This window comes from Rhododendron vialii, chromosome 11a (genome assembly GCF_030253575.1).
Source record: "Rhododendron vialii isolate Sample 1 chromosome 11a, ASM3025357v1".
Taxonomy (NCBI): Eukaryota; Viridiplantae; Streptophyta; class Magnoliopsida; order Ericales; family Ericaceae; genus Rhododendron; species Rhododendron vialii.
The window spans coordinates 34,330,111-34,350,643 of NC_080567.1; the positions used below are offsets into that span (position 1 = coordinate 34,330,111).

General features: G+C 38.5%; 3 protein-coding genes and 1 non-coding gene across 5 annotated transcripts; 3 read left to right on the forward strand and 1 right to left on the reverse strand.

Annotated features, from left to right (window-relative positions):
• Positions 1-1,509: 1,509 nt before the first annotated feature.
• On the forward strand, positions 1,510-12,638 carry LOC131308650 (GPI mannosyltransferase 1-like). Of its 2 annotated transcripts, none has more exons than XM_058335603.1 (5): positions 1,510-1,889; positions 8,380-8,652; positions 10,677-10,859; positions 11,045-11,589; positions 11,772-12,638. In XM_058335603.1, the coding sequence occupies exons 2-5, from the start codon at positions 8,382-8,384 to the stop codon at positions 12,084-12,086; spliced, it is 1,314 nt and encodes a 437-aa protein (XP_058191586.1). In that variant the 5' UTR covers positions 1,510-1,889; positions 8,380-8,381; the 3' UTR covers positions 12,087-12,638. The 2 variants fall into 2 exon arrangements, with proteins under 2 accessions (XP_058191586.1, XP_058191587.1); XM_058335604.1 differs by having other exon boundaries at positions 1,516-1,889; positions 10,689-10,859.
• On the forward strand, positions 10,022-10,129 carry LOC131309032 (small nucleolar RNA snoR100). Its single transcript, XR_009194705.1, has one exon. It is a non-coding gene; the product is annotated as a small nucleolar RNA snoR100 (small nucleolar RNA).
• Positions 12,639-15,510: 2,872 nt separating the features above from the next.
• Positions 15,511-17,156, forward strand: LOC131307811 (uncharacterized). The gene has a single exon (XM_058334503.1). It carries the CDS (start codon positions 15,511-15,513, stop codon positions 16,915-16,917), a length of 1,407 nt encoding a protein of 468 aa, XP_058190486.1. The 3' UTR covers positions 16,918-17,156.
• A 1,298-nt stretch (positions 17,157-18,454) lies between these two features.
• On the reverse strand, positions 18,455-19,588 carry LOC131307812 (agamous-like MADS-box protein AGL62). Its single transcript, XM_058334504.1, has one exon. It carries the CDS (start codon positions 19,298-19,300, stop codon positions 18,644-18,646), a length of 657 nt encoding a protein of 218 aa, XP_058190487.1. The 5' UTR covers positions 19,301-19,588; the 3' UTR covers positions 18,455-18,643.
• Positions 19,589-20,533: the final 945 nt, after the last annotated feature.

Genomic DNA, 20,533 nt, shown 5'->3' on the forward strand with positions numbered 1-20,533 from the left:
TGGTTGCAGTGCCTTGGTTCTTACCGTTATTGCAGTTAGTACCTTCAGAAGCAAGAAGACCCATGTTTTGGGAGTATAAATGAAGCAGCTAATCATGATTTCTGGTATGTCCCATGTTTTGGGGAGTGTAAATGAAGCAGTTAATCATAATTTGTGGTATTTGTTAAGGAGATGATTCGGTGTTGATTTAGACGCTTTGTTTGTTGGATGGAAAGAACAAATTAAAGCGCAGAGTTTGGAGCTTACTGTAGCTTTAATCAAACTTTCAAATCATTAGCAACAACTAGAGCTGAATTGTAAAAGCCACAAGAAAAGCAAACCAAGTTAATGTAACATGAAGCTGCATTCTAGACCTCGTCGAGAACAGTAGTCTCACGATGGTATGTGGCGAATATTGTCGACGAGGTCTAAAAATTGAACGGTCTCGAAAATGAATTAGACTAGACTGTACAATCTATTTGAGGGACTAGAAAGTTCAAACTCCCAAATAAATCTACGGTCAAGATAAATGAAGGTGGTACTAGTTTGAAGTTAGGAGAGTACATAGAAACAAAATAAAATGAATTCAATAGCGGACAGTATTGTATTTTCTCAAAAGATAAGGGCGCCGCTATTCGCAGCCCTTTATTTTCTCTCATAGCCCACTACATTTCAGTAAATGGTTGTTGAAAATCATAAATAACATTTCGGTAAATTGCTGTTGAAAATAAGATTATATTTCGGTAACTACATGTCGAAAATATGTTCAACTTTCGGTAAACAACTGCCGAACATACATTTTCAGTAAATAGTTGTTGAAAAAAATATTATATTTCGGTAATTGAATGCGAAAATATATCTCAATTTCGGTAACTAACTGTCGAGTATAATTGAAAATTTTTAACGGGCTATGGAAGAAAATAGAGGGCTGCGAATAGCGGCGCCCAAAGATAAAGTACAGTAAAGTAAAGAAAAAATAATGATTTTTGCATGCATTTTGTTGACAAAAAGAATTTTGCAAGAGAACAAAAATTTCTCCCCTATATTAACATGATCTGAGGATTATGCAAAAAAATATTTCTCAATGAACAAATAGAATGACTCCCATAACTTTATCAACAGATGAACACAGAGATAATTACAAGAAAGTTATTTTTCTGTCCTTTCAATAAGCTTTATTTTTTGTAATTTTTTTTAGTTTTTGGTCGTAAATTTTGGCGTTAATCATTTGTCTCAAAGAAATGAATCAAAAAAGTATGACGTTGATCGAAGTTCAAAAAAGTTCAAAACAAAAATACTAATTGTTTAGTATTTTTTTCGTTTTTAATAAAAAAATTTTTGGTCATACATTTAAAAAAAATTTAGACTTCTATCATCGAAAAAATGATTAAATTAAAAGATTATATCGTGAATTTAATAAAACTATCAAAACAGAAAAGGAAAATAAAAATAATACTCCTACTTTGTTTTACTCCACTAAAATTTAGAGAGAATGGGTAAGAACTAAAGAACCAACCAACGCGGTAGTCCGGGTACCCGTACTCCTTTCTCTCGGGACATTCACGGGCCGGCCCAAGGATAGTCATTTTCCCCTGTTTCTTTGCCAAGAATACACCCTGCCCTGAATGGGGTGTTTTCCGATTCGATTCTTCCACCAGAGTCGTTACCGGCGTTGACCCCAACCCCGTCACCTCTCGCCGGAAAGTCGGCCTCCTCTCCGACCACTACTCCAACTGCTTCTGCAGTGCCGTCCCCACCACGTCGTTATCTTCAGTGGGATCAGTGCCGTATCCTCCTCCAGCATCCCCACTGCATCTCTCTCCTCTTTGTTCTCCCCTTCTCTCTCCCTCCCTCTCTAACTGTCAAAACATGGCAACAATGAAGAGATACAGGAGGTAGAACAAAACCAGGTATTTAATCTCTTATCTCCCTCTTTTTTCTTCTCGAGTGAGTGAATTGAGTAAATGCAATTGGAAAATAATAGCTCAGATCTGGAGGTCAATTGCACCTAGTATTCAATTGTACGTATTCAATCAACGGGGAGTACTGGGTTTGCTGAAAATTAGGTTTTTGGGTTACGAAATGAAAGCAATCTTGCATCAATTAAAAAGTAACTTTATGAAATTCACGAGCTCAAAAGTTATGAAATGCACGAGCTCAAATATAATGAAATTCACACGTTGGTTGTTGTGTTTCGAAATCCATTGAAATTTTCGAGCTCGGAGCTGATAAATTTCACTAGGTGATTCTTATGTCGTTTTCACCACAAAATCCAGTTAAATTCACGAGTTCGTAGTTAATAAAATTTACTAAGTGATCTTACGTAGTTTTGAAATTTCACTAACTTTTGTGAAATGTCAGAATTAGTGAATTTCACTAATTTTTTGTGAAATTAGTGAAATTTTGCCGGCCCAAAAAGGTCACCAGCCGAAAGTGGTTGCTGGGTGGAGGTGAGAGGGGGTAATGAAAAAATAGTAGAGCGTGAAAGTGTATTTAGTGAAGGATAAAAGGGTAATCTTCATTGTGAGGTTGTTCTTGAAGCCTGGAGGTAAATAAAAACTGATTTCATCTTTAATGGGAATTAATATGCATTTTTCTATCCTTAGAGGTAATATGCTGTTCTCTCTCTCCAAGTCCTGGACTGCCGATAGATCGCTCTCTGCTACGAACCACACGCACTTACACACCCATTTATACACACACTCACAAGAGCCCACACACGTGTGAGTGTGGGTGTGTAAATGTGTGTGTAATATGGAAAAACAAGAATATAGAGAGAGAATCAAGAGAGAGAAACATATCGATCTTTATTTCTTTTCCTTGAACTGATTACAGGACTGAGATCGTGCTTTATACCCAGCACTCTCTCTCAAACAGAATCTATAACAAACTAATTATACTCTGCAAACTGTAGCCAACTAATTACACAAAACTCGATTAACTAACCGCTAAACAAGATTTACTAACAGCTAAGTATACTTGGAAACTTAACTACCTAACTAACTAATGTGATTGCTTGACAGCCCCCTGCAAACTCATGGGAGTTGGCTGGACCATGAGTTTGGCCTTCAAGAACTGAAACCTTTCCACAGATAGAGATTTAGTAAAAATGTCAGCGATTTGAGCCAAAGTACCAATATGATGCACTGAAATGTGTTTACTCAGAACTTTATGCACTGAAATGTGTTTACTCAGAACTTTCTCTCAGATGAAGTGATAGTCAACCTCGACATGCTTGGTTCTTGCATGGAAAATAGGGTTAGAGGCCAGTGCAATAGCAGACTGATTGTCGCACCAAATCAAATGAGGCAAAGTAGGGAGAACATGAAGATCAAGAAGTAATTGTTGTACCCAAGTTACATCAGCAGCTGTCTGAGCCAGGGCTCTGTATTCAGCTTCTGTGGATGACCGTGCCACTGTGGGTTGCTTCTTAGCACACCAGGACACCAAATTTGAGCCTAGAAATAGACAGAAACCTGTTGTAGACCTTCGGTCTACATGATCCCCTGCCCAATCAGCATCACTAAATCCTGTTAAAGTTAAAGGACCAGGCATAAAGTGGAGACCCTGGTGTATGCTGCCCTTGATATACCTCAGAATACGTTTTACAGCTACATAATTACTCTGTCTTGGGGCATGCATATGTTGACAAGCAAGGTTGACAGCAAAAGAAATCTCAGGTTTAGTTAAGGTAAGATACTGAAGAGAACCAACCACTGTTCTGTACCAATGTGGATTCTCAAAATAAGGATCAGGATCTAAGAGAGCAGGTTTGGTAGAAGATGGTGAAGGACTAGGTTTGCATTCATACATTCCAGCTTTAACAAGTAGATCAGTAGCATATTTGCTTTGAGAAAGAATAATGTTCTTACCATGTCTCAGAACTTCGAGACCCAGAAAATTGCTAAGAGTGCCAAGATCCTTCATCACAAACCTGGAACTGAGAATCTTGATAAGCTCGTTAATGTAAGACGTGTTACTACCAGTGATGAGAATGTCATCAACATACACAAGCACTAAAGTAAGGCCTTGATCTGTCTTGAGAGAAAAGAGAGAAGGATCTGCCTTGCTATTGATAAATCCATGTTGAATAAGAAAACTGGAAAATAGAGAAAACCAAGCCCTTGGAGCTTGTCTCAGACCATATAGAGCTTTGTGCAACTTACAAACATGGTAAGGATGAGACACACTCTTGTAGCCAAGAGGTTGTTTCATATACACCTCTTCTTCAACAACTCCATGGAGAAAAGCGTTGGAGACATCAAGCTGTCTAATTGCCCAATCATAATGAACAGCAAGACTAAGAACAACCCTGATAGTTGGTTGTTTAATGACTGGACTAAATGTTTCAGTGAAGTCTAAACCCTCTTCCTGTTGATTTCCATTGGCAACAAGTCGTGCCTTATATCGTGCCACACTGCCATCAGAATTTTGCTTAATTTTGTAAATCCATTGGCAACCTATGATATTTGCCCCTAGAGGTGGTGGAACAAGAGACCAGGTGCCTTGTTTAACCAAGGCCTGATATTCTTCAGCCACGGCAGCTTGCCACACAAAATGTTTAACAGCCTCTGAATGGTGTGTAGGTTCAGTGTTAGGGGTGGGAACAGAAGAAGTGACAGCAGTCAAACTCACAATAGTTTTAGGTTTAACTATCCCATGCTTAGCTCTAGTGGCCATAGGATGCTGATTAGTAGGAAAAGGGGTGTGTTCTGTGCACGAAACCTCAGAGGAGGAAGAAGAAGAAGAAGAAGAATGGGAACTATTAGAAGAATGATCAACAGAACTAGAAAATGGAACAAGTTCAGAAGGAGAAACAGGAGATATAAGAGGAGCTAAAGGAGAAGAAGCAGAAATAATAGGAGTGCTAGAAGGAATAGAAGTTCTAGGATCAACAAGAGGAGTAGGGATAGAAACTGAAGTGGAATGAGATGGTGAAACAGATACAGGCACAGAGATAAGAAGATCATCAAATGAGGTTACAGGAACAGTAAAGGAAGAATCAACAGAAGATGAGTCAGATTTAGAAGAGACAAGACTGGGAGAAGGAAAACTATTTTCAAGAAATTGCACATGCCTAGAAGTGTATACCTTTGTGGTTTGAGGATCATAACATCTGAAACCCTTAGTGTTATCACAGTAGCCTAAAAATACACATGATCTGGATTTAGGAAGTAACTTGTGACTTGTGTATGGTTTAAGCCAAGGATAGCAACAACAACCAAAGGGTTTAAGATTGTAGTAATTGGGTGTGGTGTTATACAGACGAACATAAGGAACTTGATAGTGCAAAGAAGAATGGGGTAAACGATTGGCTAAGTAAACCGCAGTGATTAAAGCTTCGAGCCAAAAGGTAACAGGTAAACTAGCTTGAAGTAAGAGAGTGATAGTGGTTTCAATCAAATGCCGATGTTTCCTTTCAACAACACCATTCTGTTCTGGTGTATGAGGGCAAGTTGTCTGATGAATGACACCAGTGGAAAGAAATAAATGAAGAAGAAAGTGGTTAACAAATTCTCCTCCATTGTCACTTCTAACAATCTTAATGGAAGTACCAAATTGGTTCTGAACATAAGCCTTGAAATCCGAAATCTTGAACTTAACTTCGGATTTATAATGCATAGGGAACAGCCAAGAAAATCTTGAGAAATCATCTATGACAAGAAGATAGTACTTGAAACCTTTATTAGAAGCCACAGGGGATGGACCCCATACATCCATGTGTACTAACTGAAAAGGTGCTGTAGTGTGAGTTTCAGAGATAGGAAACTGAAGTTTGTGACTTTTAGCCATGTGACAACTATTACAGTCAAAAGAAACAACTCTGTCGACAGGTAAACTGAATTGTTTTATTAAGGAAACAAACAAAGGAGTACTAGGATGCCCTAGTCTTCTGTGCCAAAGCTCAGAGGAAGTAGATCTACTAAGGAAAGCAGGAACAACACCAGTGTCTGAAGTAGAAAGTGGACTAGAAGTGGATGACACTGACCTATATTGGCTCAGAATGGGGTATAAACCCTTGTGACATGGGCCTCTGTACAGAACTTGAAGAGTGTGCTTGTCCTGGATAACAAGACCATTGGAATCAAATGTAAGCAGACAATGATTGTCTTTAGCAAATTGATGAACAGACAAAAGATTGTGAGTTTTATGTGGAGTACAAAGAATGTGAGAAAGCTGAAAAGTAGTATGAGGTGTTGGAAGTAAACCCGTACCAGTGTGAGTGACCTGCAGTGTATTCCCATTACCAACCATGACACCTTCATTCAGAGCTGAGGAAGGAGAATGACCCAAATTGAGGTGCTGCATATTGTTAGTAATTTGTGGCCCCACTATCAAAATACCAAGGTTGTGAGACTGAATCATCATTGTAAACAGATGCAGAAGAAGAATCTAAACCATAGAAGGCAGTAGACGGTTGTGAGATGCGAGGATTTCCTTAGAAACCAGTAGAACTAGAAGGCAACTCATAACCACCAGTAAAACCAGCAAAAGCAGTTTGAACAGGTTGCATTGGGTGCACTGAATGAGTAGGAGGAGGTCTGAATCCCCCATTAGGTCTGGTCTGTCTGGTGAAATGCTGAGGAAATCTCGGTGATGATGATGAAAAAGGAGAATAAGGAGGTGCATGAAACTGATAGGAACCAGAACCAGCAAGCATAGAAGGTATCCATGGAGAGAACTGATAGGGATCTTGATAACCCCTCCACTGAGAACTTGACATACCAGTAAACCCATTGTTTGGTCTATAATAACAGTAATTAGTGGAGTGATTAGTTCTGCCACATATCACAAGGTCCTTTGGGATAATAAGGTCCTCTACTCCCTCTACCTCTTGGAAAATGTCTAAATTGCTGAGGAAACGGTTGGTGAGAGGTTGGTAGAAACTGATTAAAACCAACACCCTGAGTCGGAGATGGAAATTGGTTAAAATTAACCCCCTGAGACTGTGATGCACCAATATGAGATTGAGAAACAGAGTTAACCAAGGGCACAGAGGAAAGAATGCCTGTGTCATTATGAGATGATGTTGGATTTCCATGAGCAGCAACCAAAACGGTATTGTGCACCTCTGTCTCAGCAGTTTCTCTACTTAACTGTTGATCTTCACTTTTCATCATTACCACAAGTTCATCAAAACTCACATTATGACCTCTGGTGCGTACAGCCCGTACAGCAGTTCTAAGACCATTAAACAAGTTAGGTAAGCCATGTAAAGCACGAAAAACAAGTTCATCATCTTCAATTGGACTACCTGCTGCAGCCAATTTTTGTGCGATTTCCTTGATATTATCAATATAGACATCAATAGTAGATGTTTTGGTCAGATTATACAGCTGATCCCTAAGCTCTTGAACATGAGTTTCTGATAAGGTATTATAGCGATTTGATAAAGATTCCCAAACATGATGCGCAGTGCGTAACCCTAGAACATAGGGAAGTGTGGCTTGGGAGAGAGAAGCAGTTAAACAAGACCGAAGTTGTGAATCTATCAAACGCCATAGAGAAAAGGTATTATTCAGAGTAAGTTCACCTTGAGTATCACGAACATGTGTGGCTGGAATTTCAACCGTACCATCAAGATAACCAAGAAATCCATTTGCTTCGACAACATTCTCAACCTGAATTCTCCAAAGTAAATAGTTGGTGCTATCCAACTTGATGTTGACCAGAGAGTGCCAATTTGAAACGAGAAAGGCAAGCGCCGGAGGTAACGTAACAGCAGTGGTTGTGGTCGACATTGCAATAGTTGAATTTAATGTCATAATCGATAAGATCGATGACCTAATTTGCTGAATGTGGAAACGAACAAGATTGAGAAGATAACAATGACCTAATTTCGTCGAAGAATGAGAATGATGACCTAATTTCGCTGTTGTATCAAAGAACTGTGTTTTGATCGAAGGAATGATGACCTAATTTCGCTGTTGTATCAAAGATCAGTGTGTGAATCGAAGGATTTTCGTCTCTGTAATGGCTTTGATACCATATGGAAAAACAAGAATATAGAGAGAGAATCAAGAGAGAGAAACATATCGATCTTTATTTCTTTTCCTTGAACTGATTACAGGACTGAGATTGTGCTTTATACCCAGCACTCTCTCTCTAACAGAATCTATAACAAACTAATTATACTCTGCAAACTGTAGCCAACTAATTACACAAAACTCGATTAACTAACCGCTAAACAAGATTAACTAACAGCTAAGTATACTTGGAAACTTAACTACCTAACTAACTAATGTGATTGCTTGACATGTAAGTGGGTGTGGCTCTAGCATTTTTGTTTGAATATGTAAGAATTCTATTGTTCCTTACATCATTTTTGGATCCGTTGCAATCAACTTCAAGGTGACTACTCTGTTAATTTCATGATTTTTTTTCCCTCCTGTCTTGCAGCAATGCCGTCAATAAATCTGCGTTCTCTGCTTCTGTTCTCAGCAATTCTTCGACTTCTTTTGATTCTTTATGGAGAATGGCAGGACACTCATATGGAGGTCAGATATACAGATGTTGACTACCTTGTGTTTTCTGATGCTGCTTCCTTAATGGCCTCCGGGAAGTCCCCCTACGAGAGAACAACATATCGGTACTCCCCTTTGATTGCATTTCTTCTCATACCAAATTCTATGATCCATCGCTCATGGGGAAAGTTTCTCTTCTCTGCTTCAGGTATGGTATCTTATGTTTTGTATGGAGTTTTACATCTGTTGAGGAAAATACCTTTAGAGGAAAACATAGAAGAATAAAAGGAAACATTCACGTGATTGCATGTTCCACCATTCAAATTTACTGTTATATCCATTTTATATTTTTGTATCAAGGTGGATCTTTGGAAAATATTGGGTATTATCACCGATCATTAAATGTCTGAAGAGTGCCCGCTGGTTCTAATCATTGGACGTAGTACTTGTTATATTTGTATTGCAATCTATTTGCATTGTCTTAAAAGTTAAAGCTTTGTACCTGTGTTGCTGTGACTCATGCCACTATTTATCACGCTATTCAGTTTTGTTACTTTTGTTCAAACATCATGTACGTCTGTGTAGAATGGACACTTCGTTAGAGGTGACGTATTGCTGTTGGATACTTGTCGATCACCAACACGCGTCCGACACTCAAATCCGAAGTGTCCTATTTTTCTTTAATGTGTTTTATTTGGACACTCCAGAAACATTTTTAAAAATTTTCTGGAAACTCTTACGAATACTCGATGGACACTCGCAAGACACGTTGGGGGTGTTAAACGTTATAGTAGAGTCAAGTTAAAGCTTTGAATTTTTTTCCCCATATGACAGATGATGTAAGCAACCACTTTGTGCATATATTGCCAAAGGTTAGGTCTATCTCCAATCATCCCCCGCACATACCCCCAATGATTGGGGACTAGATGGGTTATGTTATGTTGTTGTTGTGACAGATGATGATATATTTATTATAAAGACAAAGGTAATGAAACTCTTTTTGTTGGAATTCTTTTGTGAATGGTCTAATGATAAACGAGATTTAAGTCTTTTATGGTGTTGAATTGGTAAATATATCTATGCGTGGCTCCTTAATTCCTTTCGCCTACTCTTGAAGAAATGGAAATAGACTTATTAAAATAAAAAACACAAAACAAATAAGGCGAGTGACCTTGCCTTGCCAAGGACGAGCTAACAGGGAGGGCCCACTAAGCACTAAATGGAAGGAGACCCCCTCTCAACCAGCACATGGGGGTTCAGAATTCAATAATGAACCAAGTAGAAAGGAGATTACACCAATGGGGGTTCTAGTCTATCGTGCATGGTGTCAGATTTATAATGATTACGACCAGGATCTGATAAAGAATCTCATACTGTAACCGCCAAAGAGAGAGGGGTGGGCAATAGACCATCCCAGCGGCAGTGCCGGATCCCAGATATATACAGTTCCTTCTTTTCCTGTGCTTCCGGGGCTTCCGTTTGAGCCGGAGTTTGATGTTCTGCTTCTCCATAAATATTTGATATTCAGCGTCTCCATAAATATTTGAGAACGTGTGCATACCGATGCTCTGGACTATCAATGAAGGAAGCATGGTAAAGTGTACATAAATTGATTTGGGTTTCTAGGCCTGCCTTCTCTGATGCCATTTGGCTTTGATTTGGAGGCATGGTTTTACAACAAAATGCCCCTGTAGCTCCTCGGTTCTTGGAGGTTTAGGGGGGCCACTGTTTCAGTGGTATTCTGAGAGCAGCCACTTTGTGCAAATATTGCCAAAGGTTAGGTCTGTCTCCAATCATCCCCCGCCCATACCCCCAATGATTGGGGACTAGATAGGTTATGTTATGTTGTTGTTGTTGTTGTAACGTGTCCTCCAAGTTTTTAAAATTTGCGTGCCAGCATGTTGGTGTCGCGTCGTGTCATATCACATGTCCGTGCGGGTGCTACTTAGAAGTATGTGCTTTTGCTAAGATATTTCTCATAAACATCACTTCTATCCAGCTGTAATTGTGGGAGGGGTTAATATATCTTCCAGACAAGTATGGGCATGGCTTGCAGGGAAACTCCTGATTCCCCATGAGTAATTTTAAATTCTGTCTTTAACTTCAGACGTTAACTGAACAATTTAATATCTGTCTATTTTATTTACAAGTTGGTAAATTTCTTTTTGTCTTTTGTCTCTAGTCTCATGTATTTTGTTTATCCTGAAAAGATTCATCCTGTTCGTGCTGCAGATTTACTTGTAGGGTTGTTTATCCATAACATTCTGAAGCTACGAAAGGTGCCTGAGAATCTATGCACCTGTTCTGTAATGGTATGGCTCTTCAATCCATTTACCTTCACTATTGGAACCCGTGGGAACTGCGAGCCTATTGTTTGTGCGATGGTTTTGTGGATCATTATGTGTCTAATGAACGGTATGACATCCTATGTCTCTGTATTAACTTTTGAAATGAGTATCATTACAGATGTCTCTTAGGGAACCAGATTCTAATTAATCTGATTTGATGCCTTTGATTAAGTTCGTTCCAATTAGGATCTACTTAACAGTTGCCACCAAAGGTAGACGCTAAAGGATATGTCATGTTTTTCCGTTCTGCAGGTAGTTTGTTACAAGCTGCATTTTGGTATGGGCTTGTTGTCCATGTACGAATCTATCCTATAATCTATGCACTTCCTATCATCTTAGTTCTGGATCCTTTCCACTTCCGGTCTCATAAAAAGCCTGCTCTTACGGAATGGAGTTCTAGTAATGGAAGGTCAGCCCAAAATTTAAGCAGCAAGAATACTGGTGCATACAATTTATGGGTTGCGTTGACCAGCATGTTTACAAAAGAGAGACTTATGTTTGGGCTTATATCGGGAGCTGTATTCTTCATTTGCACTGGGATTTTTTTCTATCTATATGGCTGGGAGTTCTTGCATGAGGCACTGCTGTACCATCTTACTCGTACAGACCCAAGGCACAATTTTTCGATCTACTTCTACCACATCTATCTGCATTATGAGCATGAATTCTCGGTTATAGAAAAACTCATCTCTTTTCTGCCTCAGTTCATAGTACAGCTGGCCCTTGTTTTCCGCTTTGCACTGGATTTACCATTCTGTTTCTTTGTTCAGACGGTAGCATTTGTAGCATTCAATAAGGTATGCTAAGTTCTGTGATTTATAGCATGTTGTAATATTTGAATGACTTTCTAACATTTGAATTTAGCTGAATGTACATGAGCTTAATAATGAAACTAATGCTTTCCTAGTTTTTACCGAGAAATTTGTTCTTGTCAGACACGTGATTTCGATTAAGGTTGAAAAGTTCATTTCTTTGACAGGTCATTACAGCACAGTACTTCGTTTGGTTCTTCTGTCTGTTGCCTCTGATATTGCCATGGAGTAATATGAAGCTTAAATGGGAAGGGTTGTCGTCCATTTTCATATGGATGGGAGCTCAAATCCATTGGCTAATGTGGGGTTATCTTCTTGAATTCAAAGGCAAGAATGTCTTCCTACAGCTCTGGGCTGCAAGCTTAATATTCTTAGCTGCTAATACCTTCGTCCTTATCAAAATAATCTTCCGCCAAAGATTCTCGCCATTGTTCAAGCAGTTGGGGCCTGAAAGTTCCAAGGGAACAACGAAACATGAGTGAGAGAGTATGGGCTCCAAACTTGAAATGGACAAAATGTGTGCACTTGGTTATGGTATTTGCAAACTCGGTCATCTGAAGATTTATGACGTGGACAATATTTCAGTTTATGATATGGATGATGATCAAATTGAGCTTACTTCTGGCTCATATCCGGGCAAGATACAATCTGGAGAAACACCAAATGGCCAAACGCCAAACGCATACCTCGTTATGACTTGCTTTTAGAAACTGATGGACTGGATAACTCTTAGTGTAGGATCGTAGGTCATTCTTATTTTTGATTTTGTGAGTTGAAATATTTTGCTTGACGAGTTGGAAATATTGCAACGGGGAGGGGTTTTTTTTTTTTTTCCAATGGACAACGAGCATTGTCAGAATCACCCAGTAGGGAGGAGGTATACGGATGACCACCTTCGAAAGGCATGTTTTCATACTTGGGTTTCGATAACCATCTACATTTTCAGCACTTCCTTTTGTTTTCATATCCTATTTGCTATTAGTAATTGTACTCCAGCTTTCTGGTGCAATGCATACCTAACATTACTTGTTTTATCCTTGTTTTCTGTGGATTTAAGTCAAACATGAAATCCGGTGAATTTGGTTTGACCTTGATTTAGTCAATAACTTGAATTGAAAAATCCTTCCAGTATCCCTTTCTGCGGATGTGGTCTCATCCTTTTACCAAAGCAACCATTTACTTGCACACGGTGGCCTCCACTAAGACAGTTGCTTGAATTGACATAACCATTTTTTGGGTCATTGGTTGGACCTATTTTTTCTATGTCATGGAGGAGATACTGTTGCTTTGCAGGGTTGTGGGGTCTTCGTGAAATTATACGATAGTCCGGAAGTACCGCCGCTCGGTATTTCGGACCACTTTATAATCACATATTTTCACAAGATCTACAACTAAGTGTATGAATTTTACGGAAATGTGTGATTGTAAAGTGGTTCGGAGTATCACGTGGCAGTACTCTCAGATTATTCAATACTCCCTCGGATTTACTCTTCTTCTTCTCTTGTTTGAGAAGCTATGCGTCCAGGGATGGTAAGAAAAAACAACCCCACGTACCCGACGCTAATGAGGAGAAACCCAATTTTCAAATGAGCCAAATTTTGAAGGAAAAACATTAAAAATAGTAGATTTGGATAAAAATAAAGATCTAGCTTTGAAGAAGGCATACCCAAACGAAGTTTTGACCCAGAATTTTACCAATCCATCTATGGGAACTGACGAGAAGTGCCAAAGGTGCACAGATTGATGTGGAGCCCACCTTTAGAATCCATACAAATAATCATAAGAGAGATGTTAAGAACACATCAATTTGTCACACTTCAATCACATCTCTCTCACATACATGTGGGTCTCTAGCGAGTCCCCAACATTTATTGTGGAATTCTCACACATGCATGTGAAAATTCTCACGCACGCATGCATTGTGGAATTCTCGCATTTTCCCAATCGAAACTATTTGAATGGTCTCGTGAAAAATCAGCTCAATTGTGCACTCCCCAATCTGTTAACGTAACTTTGAAATTTTATCGAAATTTAGGTGGAAAATAATCAAACCAGGGCCGGAGATGATCTTTACCACATTTAACCCGAATTAATTTCCATTTAAAGTGTGGTCAGTGGAAACCTGGCCCATGTTATTTACACTGTCGCGGGCATTAACTCACAAGTGTCCCGTTTCTGGACCCAACCTTCCAACAGGCCGACACTCAGAGAGAGAGAGAGAGAGATAAGATAGAGAGGGAGCTGTTGAGTCCACACCACACACGACCACTGAAGAAAAATCATTGACTGCAAAGAATACCTTCATTCCTTTGAACTTTTCAAGATCCAACAGGAAATCTACGCGACTAAATTAAAAAATTTGTACCTTTACAACTTCCTGGTGCTTCTTTAGCTTCTCCAGGTATGTCTTTTCTTAGTTTCTCTCTCTTGGTTAGTACCCATTTCCACAATCTGATTTTGAACCTCTAATACTAATTACCAATCTTTGGGCTCCATGAGAGGATATGAGATTAGAAGTGGAGTGATCATTCATATGACTCTGTGAATTGATTTAGCTAATAGTATTGCTCTTAAGGAGTTCTAGGGTTTCTAATTTCTATGTTTGTGGTTTGATTAGGCCAATTTGGGGGGGGCGGGGTGGTCTTTCATCAGTGATCACTTTACCTTCCTTCTTTGCCATTCTGGGTATTTCCTTTCTTTAGAACAAAATGGGGGCCTGAACTTGCGATCTGGGTTGTTTGATTACAGTGTAGAAGACGATTTGGTCGAAGTAGAAGGATTTAAAATCGTTTTTTGATGTATTACACTGCTCTCTCTCACTCTCTCTGTGGTTGGTTTGAATTGTGAAGGCAATGCACGGAACAAACTCACACTATTACTTTGTAATTTGTCCAAAGGGTATGTAGTCTGAAATGACAAGACAGACATTTCCTTCTTGGATTTGGATTTTGCACACTTTGTCTTTGTAAAATATGTTTTTCTTTTGGGGGCGTTTAGTTGGACTGAGATACGTTTTGCTTATAATCATTAGTTATTAGCTTAATTCTATAAATTTGCCGAACCAATTCAATTGATCAGAGTAATGCCCGGCTTAGGGTGGCTAAAATTTACAAATATTGAGTGGTGGCATCGGGTAAAATATGTTTTATGGGTTTGTCTGCTTATAATCATTAGTTATTAGCTTATTCTATAAATCTGCCGAACCAATTGAATTGGTCCATGTAATGCCCGGCTAAAGGCGACTAAAATTTACAAATATTGAATACACTTTTTTTTTTTGGGTCAACATGAATCCATTTCTTACAGCTGTCTTTGAATTGGTATTCATTATTTTTTGTGAGGAGTTGACTGGAGTATTTTCAAGAACTTAAAACTGTGACCAGGATATGTTTTCACTGTGACCAGGATATGTTTCCGAGGTATATTTTTTTACGTATATATTGTGGATAGATAGTTGGAAACTTGTTTTTACCATACATTAGGTTCACAACAGAGCTTGTAACTCAAGCTCACACTTATTCTTCACCCGAGAGAAAAGACCCTTCATTTTAAGTTTCCTTGCGTCGAGCTCCCCATTGTGGTGAGATGATGACATTTAATCTTGTAAATACTTGATAACCAAGTTTGTAATCGTTCAAGTGGCGGTGTATCTCCTTTAATTTAAATATAGTACTGTTCAGTTGTACATATTGATTTCCAGGAGCAGTAGAAGTTGAATTAACTAGTTCAATTTTTGTCAGAATTTGAAGCACAGAACAATTTTCCACCATATTGAACCTTTCCTGCTTGCAGTTTATGAAATTTTGGTTTGGTTTGGTTTGGTCTGTGATGCTTTTGTGTACAGGTTAAGTGACTCGTACTGAAACTGGAAGAAGATCAAGATTCGACTACTCCCAAATTACAATCATGGTCAAGCACTCTCCTGGTAGAAACTACAGGTCCAAAGGAGTCAGGGTCAAGCATGTTCTTCAAATTTGTGTGCTGCTTGCTATTTGCTTTTGGTTAATCTACCAAGTCAAGCATTCACATGATAAGAAGAAAGAGTTCGATGAAGATGATGCAAGGATGTCAGTGAAAACACACGCTTCAGATGAAGTTTTCAAATTTGGAAGAAAGGATCTCCAACCTCTATTGAATGAAGAAACTTTGAAAAATGGGAAGGTTGATGAAGAACTAGAAGAAGAAGAAACTGTAGCAGAAGGGAACAAGAACGAAGAGGAAGAGCAAGAAGAAGATAACAAGAATGAAGAGAAAGAGGATGAGGCCAAAGGTGGAGATGACGAGGGAGATGAAGGTGACGAAGAGAAATCTGAGACGGAGGTCGAGCTTGAGGATTTTTTTGTAGATGGAGAGAAGGAGAGAGAAGAAGTTGATGAGAACGAAGCTGAAGAAATGGATTCAGAAGATATAGAGGGGGGTCGAAAAGGGAACATGAGCTCTTTTCAGGAGCACGAACGTGATGGAGGTAGTAGTAGGAATACTCACGAGGCCCGAGAAGAAAATTACAGGGCTGATGATGCTTCAAGTGCAGTGACTCATGAAACTGAACCTGAAACAGGTATGGACAACTCAAAAGAGAATACTGAGACGAAAGTTGTAGAAGAGGTAAGTGAAAAATCTAATACCACTACCGGCGTGAAGTCTGAGAAAGGTGAAACGGGTGAAAATTTAGCAAATGTGACTGTGAAAGAAGATAGGGGGTCGGAAACCGGTTTGGACAAATTAGAGGTAACCTCACTTTTGAATTCTACAGTTACAGCACAGTCCAGCAATCTACTGGAAGTAAGCAATAACTCAACAGATGGGAGTCTGTTGCAGAACGGAACAGAGATGAAACCAGATGTAACTGAACCTCAAAATGCTACCATAGCTCTGGTAAAGGAAAATGATTCCGACACAGCTTCCAATAATGATCAATCCAACTCAAATTTGGTGATTTCTGGAAACACTGGAAATCCTGATGCAGTGGTCGCTGGAGAGTTCCCAAATTCCTCTACGACTACTACTTCAGATACTGCTTTATCAGAAAAGGTCGTTACATCTAATTCGTCAGTCGAAGTGGAGGGACAATCTGGGTTATCAACAACAGAGGAAAATGCCGATACAATGCAGATTGAGAAGTCAGAAACCAGCAATGGAACAAATAAAAGCCGGGACTCATCCGAATCTGGGAATGCAGATGCAGTTCAACACGATCCAATTGATTCTACTGATTCTTCTGCTGCCTCGGACGAGAAGGATGTTCGGTCAGGTGGTACTTTGCAAGAAATTAGAGCTGAGGGAACCGAAAATGGAGACGCTGCAGCTCAATGATAAGTTTGATTCACATGGCTTTTAGTTTTCTCGACGTTTGATATAGTAATTGTCTAGTTTGCTTTTGCTTGAGTATAGCATTCTGCATTGATTCTGGTTTGAATTAGTCACTAATGTCTAACTAATACTATGGCTTTTACTTTGCATGCTAAAGTGCAGGCAAATTGAAAATATTTAAGCCTTTAGTCTGTATTATCTACTGAACATATGGAACCGATATTTTAATCTTGTTTCTTCGACGCCATTTTGTTTTTATTTTATTGCCTTATCTCTTCTAGTAGCATAGATATCGGTTATGGGAGAACCTAATCGCAATAAATCATACAGTACTTGTGTATTTCTAAGGACATAAAATGCTTTATTACAGATAATCATCATAAGTGAACAAATAGAATTTTACTATTGCAATATATTTTTATTCGGTTAATGGTTTGGCAACTGTTAGCCGTACAGAATATGAAAAAAAATTCAAGTTTGTCTTTCTGCCCTTAGGAAAAAGAGTTGTACAGCACGAAGAATTATAACCCAGAAATCAAAATTAATTTTATTATTTGATTCTAAATACTATACTTTTGTGCTGTCAATTTTATTTTATTTTTAAAGCAGGACCTACATTTTATAGATCTTGACCTGACACCTAGGATATCTCTCGGTTTCAATATTTTATATAATATCCCAACTAACAAGTCACTAACGTAGGATCCCAACAATGGAGTACAAAACATAAGAAAAATTAATGAAATTATTAAATGTGTCTTTGAGTATACGAGTACGGGGATGAATAAAAAAATTGATAGTAGAACTTTTTTTTTTTTTTTTGATCCGATAGTAGAACTCAATTTATTGTTTAAATTATGGCAAAGCCAAACAGGTCACCAACATAGGATCCCAGCAATAGACAACAAGTAATAACAAGAAGAGTACTAGTCCTGCTATGGGTATATTCATTTGGTGTACATCAAATATACAACGTGTTTCACTGAATTAATGTCAATAAATAAGTAAACCGTTTGTGGAATTACACAAATTCCCAGGTTTGCTAAGTGAATCTACTATTATCACACCAGTTGATTGGATGTCCAAATAGTAATTTCTCAATCAATTATTTCATTGCAAAATAGTTACCTCAAAATATATGAATAAGAAAGATCATTTTTTTTTTTTGTGTGTGGCCTAGAGGAGTATCTAAAACTGACGACCAAATGGAACTAACGATTATTGCCATGATTTATAAAATTTGCATAAATTATCATATTCGACCCCTTTCAGTACAGGAGATGCTGCCGAGTGGCATCCCCGCCGGCAAAGGGTTGTCAAACGGCTGATATGGCCGTTCATCTCGGTATGAATGGTTTGGATTAAATCTGAGTCCATACAAATCTGAGTCGTCAATTGCTCAACAAAAATTCGAGCCGTCGATTGCGAAATAAATAATAGCCGGATCAGCCACTCTACATCCGTTTTCTAGGGGTGCTTGGTGGCATTTCTCATTCCACCCCTTTAGCGGCACATAATCCATATATCGTGTAAACAAAAAATGAAATCTTAACCGACAGACACATCCATTTTTAGTTAATGTACATTATTAATTGAACCAAGAAATTATTAATCAGCTGCATTAGTACTCATGATGGGTAAAAAAAAGGTGGATAAATGAAGACAATTAAGGCTAGTGGGCTAGTGAGTTACTAGCTTTGATACCACCACTAAATTGGACATGGAAAACTCAGAAAAATCCGTGGCCATAACCAATATTTTGGACATGAGGAGGGGCTGAAGAAGCATTCATCTGATAGGGTTTGATCTCAACCGAATCAACCATTCCGATACCGTTCGCTGAGAAAAATGGTGAAGGATTTACATTACCCTCCACGAAAAGCTTATCGGTTTGATTCGTCACGTTTTTCTTGAGCACCTCCATTGAATCCCTAAGTTGCTCAAGCTCATTCAACCCCAGCTCATCTATAGGTTTTTCCCACCAATACTTCCTTTGGCTAGCTAATTTTCTCATGTGATCTAGGGTTTCACCCCTTTTTTTCTCGGCCTCTAACTCGTTGAGAACTTGAGTTAGTTGTGAATTGAGATCTCGCACACTAGCGTTCCGGTGTGCATCAATGAGGTGGCGTGTGGTGGTGTTTGGTGGAGGGTTTCGACTAAGGAATTGGTCGACAATTGAGTCCACGTTAGGGTGACCAAAAGAAAATACTTTCCCGGCCGGAGAGAAAACTATGATAGATATTTCAACACCACAAAGCGTGCAGAGCTCACTCGCCTTTTTGAAGAGGCCAGAACGCCGTTTTGAGAAGGTGACTTGTAAGTGGTTTTTAATCTCTATTTTCGCGATCTTGATCTTTTGGCGACCCATGCTTGGCTTCTTTGCCATGACTAAAACTATTGAGGAAAAAAAAAATGTTTATCTTGTTTTTTCAGGTGTGCTTGTGGAGATGATTAGAGGTGAAAATGGGTTATTTATAGGACCTTGAAATTTACTCTTAAAGGTGTCAAAAATAATTGTCCATTGAAGTTTGATTGCAAGTTTCGTTTTGTGTCTTATAAATGTAGTGATTTGGGAGTTAGAAAATATTGGGATCTTAATGCGTGGATATGTGAAGTTAATTTTCTATTAGTTTGCATAATCAAAAGCTACTAGTTGACTTGGCATGTCAAAGTAGTCATTTGTTTAATTGTAGAGATTTCATAAGGTCTGACCTGTAAGAGAATAAAACCTAAAAGGGAAAAAAGGCTAACTGATCCTTTTAATAGAGTGGGTGTTCATCATAACGTAAAAAATCTTAAATATGAACGAAATCAAGCCCAATTTTTTTCATCTATTTTTCGTGTATATGTAAGTCACCTATCACCACAAGATTTGTAAATAGTTGGTCTCACATACTATAACATTATTCTCTTCCGCCTTAATTTGGATGTGTATTATGTTATAAGGCGTTAGAGCGTTTTACTCATGAAAAGCGGATAAGAACATATAGTAGTACTACGAAAGGAAGATTCATTACGAACTTATTAGAAGGGAAAGTGCAAGATTGAGAAGTGATAACTATTCGTGTCGTTGCAAATGGAAGGTAATAGGACGGAAACGCATCGCAGTTACCTTGAAAATTACCAAGGAAGTGCTCATAATCAAGGTGTAAATGCAATGCAATGCAATGCATTTTCACAAAGAAAAACAAAAAACAAAAGGATTGAAAACTCCAAAAAGGCTCATAATTCATGTAATCAAACTTTTTATTTGTCTGTTTCGTTTTGAGAAAATAATTAGTTTGGGAATGAAAGGTTTAATAGCATCATCCTAATGTTTGTAACGCATATGTAATGGAATCAATTGATAACAACATTGTAACACATCTGTTTTAGAACTTTCAAATAACAAATGTTGTCATATACTTGAGCAATTATCTTTGAGAGAACATCGTATATGTTCGTATATATCAGCAGTAAGCGCTATATGCGCACCATATAGTAACTTTTATCTTCGTATTTTCACTTACAACGTACAATAATCATAGCGATTAGTATTGAACAACGCCACCTCTCATTCCAAATCCTCGCTTCGCCAGCCCACGACATCTAGATAATCAGTTTCATTATTAATATCATG